General features: G+C 38.6%; 2 protein-coding genes across 4 annotated transcripts in view; one reads left to right on the forward strand and one right to left on the reverse strand.

The window, feature by feature from the left end:
• LOC137974052 (hemicentin-1-like) overlaps positions 1-2,930 on the forward strand; it is a 12,953-nt gene extending 10,023 nt beyond the window's left edge. The window contains exon 7 of the mRNA XM_068820966.1: positions 129-2,930. Within this exon, the coding sequence (XP_068677067.1) occupies positions 129-640 (512 nt within the window). The 3' untranslated portion in view covers positions 641-2,930. The remainder of the gene's footprint in view (positions 1-128) is intronic.
• LOC137974050 (3'-5' exoribonuclease HELZ2-like) overlaps positions 1-5,000 on the reverse strand; it is a 90,531-nt gene that overhangs the window by 48,415 nt on the left and 37,116 nt on the right. For 2 of the 3 annotated variants that reach the window (XM_068820964.1, XM_068820963.1), the window contains exon 18: positions 3,068-3,445. The exons of the other annotated variant lie outside the window; for it this stretch is intronic. In XM_068820964.1, coding sequence (XP_068677065.1) covers positions 3,333-3,445 — 113 coding nt within the window. In that variant the 3' untranslated portion in view covers positions 3,068-3,332. Of the gene's footprint in view, positions 1-3,067; positions 3,446-5,000 lie in introns of those variants that run through there. 3 annotated transcript variants of the gene reach the window in all.

Consider the following 5,000-nt stretch of genomic DNA (forward strand, 5'->3'; position numbering starts at 1 on the left):
CTGCTCATAGAAATTAGGCGACTTCCGACAGCTTGCTGTCTCTCTCTCCCCAGTCCCCCGGAGAGCCTGCTCGCGGGCCATGTGAAAAACGTAGTTTACAAACCGAGATTTTATATTCTCTTCAACAGTGGACACAAACGAGGCAGTCTACATCGCAATCATCGCTTTGTTAACCGCTCTCCTGGCTATTCTTTGCTGTGCCTTCGGTTTGATGACGAAGACTGGAAAAATAATCTTTAAGACCAAGAAAGCCATCAGGAAACTGACAACCCCAAGCTCTTCAACAGAGATGACACCAATTGAAATTGTCCCGAGCGAGGAAAGTGAATCACGCTCTCCCGACAATGTCACGCAACAACATGACGACGTGTTTCCTTACTTGGTTTCCGAAGCATGGGTTGCAGGAAATGGACCTTATAAGAGCTTACATAGAGGTGAAGGCACTGAGGAACATGAACAGGATGTCACGCAAACTTGGAAACCAGATTACTTAAACATATCGCCCAGCAACAGAAACGATAGCGCCGCTAACTGCATGTATGCTCCACTGATGTATACACAAGGTGGCAATGACAAGTCTGGAAGGCCTTACGTTAACATGGACGAAAATGGGTCAGTCGTGAAATGTGTAGATCGGTGACTCCGTTGTAACTTTCGAAGGCAGTTATTATTTTCCCCACTATCGTCAGACCAAAACTTGTCTCAGGTTGGCCCATTTTAAATGTCATTTTTGATAACCAGTTGGCTAATACGGAGCATGAACACATGAGCAAACACTCGCGTCTTACTAGTTGTCAATATTTTATTCCATAACAGGCGATTTTCGAGTTAGCTTTAACCTCGGTTTGAAAGTGAGGTTGTTGGTTGTAAGTTTCGTTGGATTCGATTTGAGGAGTTTCGAGTAACTCTTGTGGCAAACAATACATAACGCAGGTCTTGGTCCAGCCAGCAGAACGTTCTGTAATTTTGACATGTCAAATGTCTTTTTAATAACATGCTGTAACTACGCTACCTAGTAGCAGTAATACTCTTGTTTTCTTCTATCACTTAAAGGGGCTATGTCACGTTATTTTAGCGTGTTCAGGGAAAATCTATAGTTAATCGCGAGTTTAAAACGTAGAATTTCCTTAGCGATAAAATTATCGTTGGGTCCACGTTTTTCAAGATTACCCAAATCTGTTTCAATCTTGTCCATTTGTGTTCATCCATGCTTCTCTTTCCTTTAGCTTTATTTCTTTTATTCTGCTCAACAGTTTTAAATGGTTATAGCACTGTTTCATTCTACTTTTTATGCATTCTGTGTGACCTGAAGTTAAATCATTTTGCGTGACATAACCCCTGTAACATTGATTTGTGTAAATCGCTTTTGATTCCACTAACGATGCGTCGGTGCTTAACAGTTCGACGAATCGCAGTTAAAAAAGTCGGAACAAGTGTATTTACCACACATTTTAAGAACTGCAAATATTGATTAAAGGATATGATTACTTTGTTAAAAAATGTACGCGAAAAAATTACTCGATTCTGATTGGCTAAAAAAGCAGTGCAGTTTTGCTACAACACAGTGCAAAAACGTGTAATACCTGAATTTTTTCAACGAAATGATTTTTCTCGTGCAATTTGGAATAAATAAGCACGAGTAAATTTTTTCAAAGATGACCAAAACTGCAGGAGCCCGTAGGGCTCAAAATCATGTGATGTTTTGCATACCTTTCAATCCCATTTATCTATTTGCACATTAAATACTGGCTCTAAAAATCACTCCAATAAATTCTTCTTAAATAGGAGGAAAGAAATTCTAAAATGTTACCTATATCAAGAGAAAATAAAGCAACAGAGAGAGTTGGTAATAAAATCATTTTTATAATAATTATTTTACTATAATGTAATATTGTGCCAATGATTACATTAGAATACATACTATTATAATGGTATTCCTTTTAGTGACCTCTCCGGCGGGTAATTGGGGGTCACTGTTGGACTAAAACCTCTGCAATGGGCTTATCTAGTCAGTGTAAAAATCTCCAAAGATAACGATAAGAGGTATAGAATAAAAATTTAAAAATGATAAGTTTATAATTAATAATAACAATAACTAATAATGATAATAATAAAAATGATAATAACAATAATAATGATAATAATAATAATAATAATAATAATAATAATAATAATAATAATAATAATAATAATAATAATAATAAAATTGGTAAAATGACCAAGATACGTGAATCTCAAAATCAGTTTCCTTTCAACGTCCGCATTCAAGGGACATAAGAGACTTTACGATAGGACGACGACGACGGCTAAAAAGACGCCACAAAACAATGGGTTTAATGATCAAAAAACAATAGATCTGCACGCCCTGCACGTGCATTTTGGTACATTTCTTTGCCGTCTTCTTCCTGATAACGACGTGAATTGACAAAATTTGAAGTTGTGTAGAGGACGTGAGAACCTGACGAAATATTTTTAATTTTCTTCCCAAACAACCACACCATTCATGCCAATTTTATTCCCGCGATTTCCATTCCGATCGACTTGGAGGAAATTGTTACAATAACGGGAAATAATATATTTAGTTGACGTTCTCGTTGGTTTCGTCGTCCTCCTTTCGTAAGGTTCCTATTAGATAAACAAACATCCGAGAACTCCTCACTTTCTGCTAATCTAAAAACTAGACCTCTCCCTCTCTGTAACCTTTACTTGCTCTTGCCAATACAGATTGAAAGTACAATTATCTGGTTCTTGCACGATTTTCACGATTTCCTTGTGTTTTCACGTAAACGTGTTGGCAAAAAAAATAAGAAATTCGAGAGTTTATTTCGGCCCGATAATTTGTTGAGGCATTGTTGGCCGACAAAATAATGGTGACGATGACAAATGATGATGATGTTGACGTTGATGTTGACGATCACGAATGAGGATAACGATGATGGCGAATGATAATGATGATGATGACGATGACGATGATGAAGAATGATGACGACGACCACGACAAATGATGACGATGACGGATAATGATGCCGACGACAATGACGATGACGACGATGACGATGTTGACGATAATGATGACGACGAATGATGAATGCTATGACAAGGAGGATGACGTCACAGTTGCCGTAACCACCAGCGCTTACACCGTCAAAAAGAATAAGAATTCACTTAAAAAATAAAAAAAATTAACTAAAGTCTGATCTTCACTTAAAATGAGTCACTAAAAATTTCACTATAAGGAACTTTAAGGGAAAAGAAAAAGGGCAAGTTTTATAAATCAACCTCGCAAATTGATACCCAACCAACTCTTCTTGAGTCATTAGTATGGAGAAAGTCTAAGCGAGGTCGGTCTCCGTCAGCCACATTTCATCCACCAGACACTCGGATCGTTGGCAATGAGATATCAAGCTGTTCCACATGCGATGCACAGATAATAAATGACGGTTACCTGGAAGAAAATGATGAAAAAATTATCAAGATGCATTTTGCGAAATTAATGGAACCATTCTGTATTCAGACACCTCTGAATACAAATAAGCCAGCTACCTCAAAGTTTAAATAATACACAACTAGTGAATTAGATAAGAGTGTTGATCTATCACTTTGCGGTCTTGCCCCAGCACAGGAGCAAATGGAGCCCCCAATTTTAACCAATCAGAAGAAGCCATGTCACGCGTGACTGCTTCTGCCATGTTTTTTCAGGGACATGACAACCGATTTTGTGACTGCCATAACAACACTCTGATCTAATTCACTCTTGTATACACTCGTGGTATATAAACATAATTGATCTCTCCTCATAGAGACTTTAAAGGACCAATGAAACGAAATCAACGAAACGACAAACCACTACCACTACCACTACCACTACCACTACCACTACCACTACCACTACCACTACCACTACCACTACCACTACCACGACCACTACCACGACCACGACCACGACCACGACCACGACCACGACCACGACCACGACCACGACCACGACCACGACCACGGCCACTACCACTACCACTACTACTACTACTACTACTACTACTACTCATCATCATCATCATCATCATCAATGATATTTACCTTTGGATTATGGATCTGCTTGAGGAAGGTAGTATCTTTTGCTTCTCCAAGCCCTACATACCCAATCATGATTTACCAATGAGGCCAGACCATGACACTTGAGGCAACGACCACCACCCTTTGCAAATTTAGCGTGGGGTCTTTGTTGCCAAAGGGTAAACTCAAACAAAAGTTTTGGGGGACGCACTTTTTACTCATCTAAAGAAGGCTAAAATTTAAACCATAACCGCCCTCAAGATAGCACTCTCTCCTAAATCATTTTAAGACCCTGGAAATGTTCAGGGGCCTTAGCAGGAACACTGGTCGGCTGCTCTACCCATTGAGCTACATCATATCGAAACGGACCGTAGGTTATGCGTCACGAGTACTAGATTCACTATCCACCACCCGTTTCAACACCCGCTATACCAAAGACTCTATAGCACACAGAGGTGCGCTGCTCTGAAACTACTTGACAAGTAAACACCGCGAATTAATTTCACTTGCTATAGGAGTCTCAAGCGGAAACTGGGATCATTAGACAATTTTAAGTGACATCTGCTTCCACATGCACTTTTAGATCACCCACAAACTTGAACATTATAGCCTTATTTAAATGTATATATCGTAGGTTTTAGACGAGTTGTACATTCTCTTAAGTCCATTAGATCGTTATATAAACGACCCCACAAGCTTTTAGCTTTGAATATTATCCGTTTTAAAATAAAGGATTTGATTGATTGACTGATTGATTGATTTATTGATTAGAACTCCTAGGGAGCTAGAAAAAAAAACACAGAGTCACCTACAAAAACAAAACAAGAGCAAGAAGACCCAAGTTTTCTTAAACTGGTCTAATTGTAGCTATATTACGAAGAATGGCAATTTCCTTGCAGGCAAGCAAGAGAAAGCACTTAAAATCAATAATTCTATTGTCTACGTTT

Source organism: Montipora foliosa, chromosome 10 (assembly GCF_036669935.1).
Source record: "Montipora foliosa isolate CH-2021 chromosome 10, ASM3666993v2, whole genome shotgun sequence".
Taxonomy (NCBI): Eukaryota; Metazoa; Cnidaria; class Anthozoa; order Scleractinia; family Acroporidae; genus Montipora; species Montipora foliosa.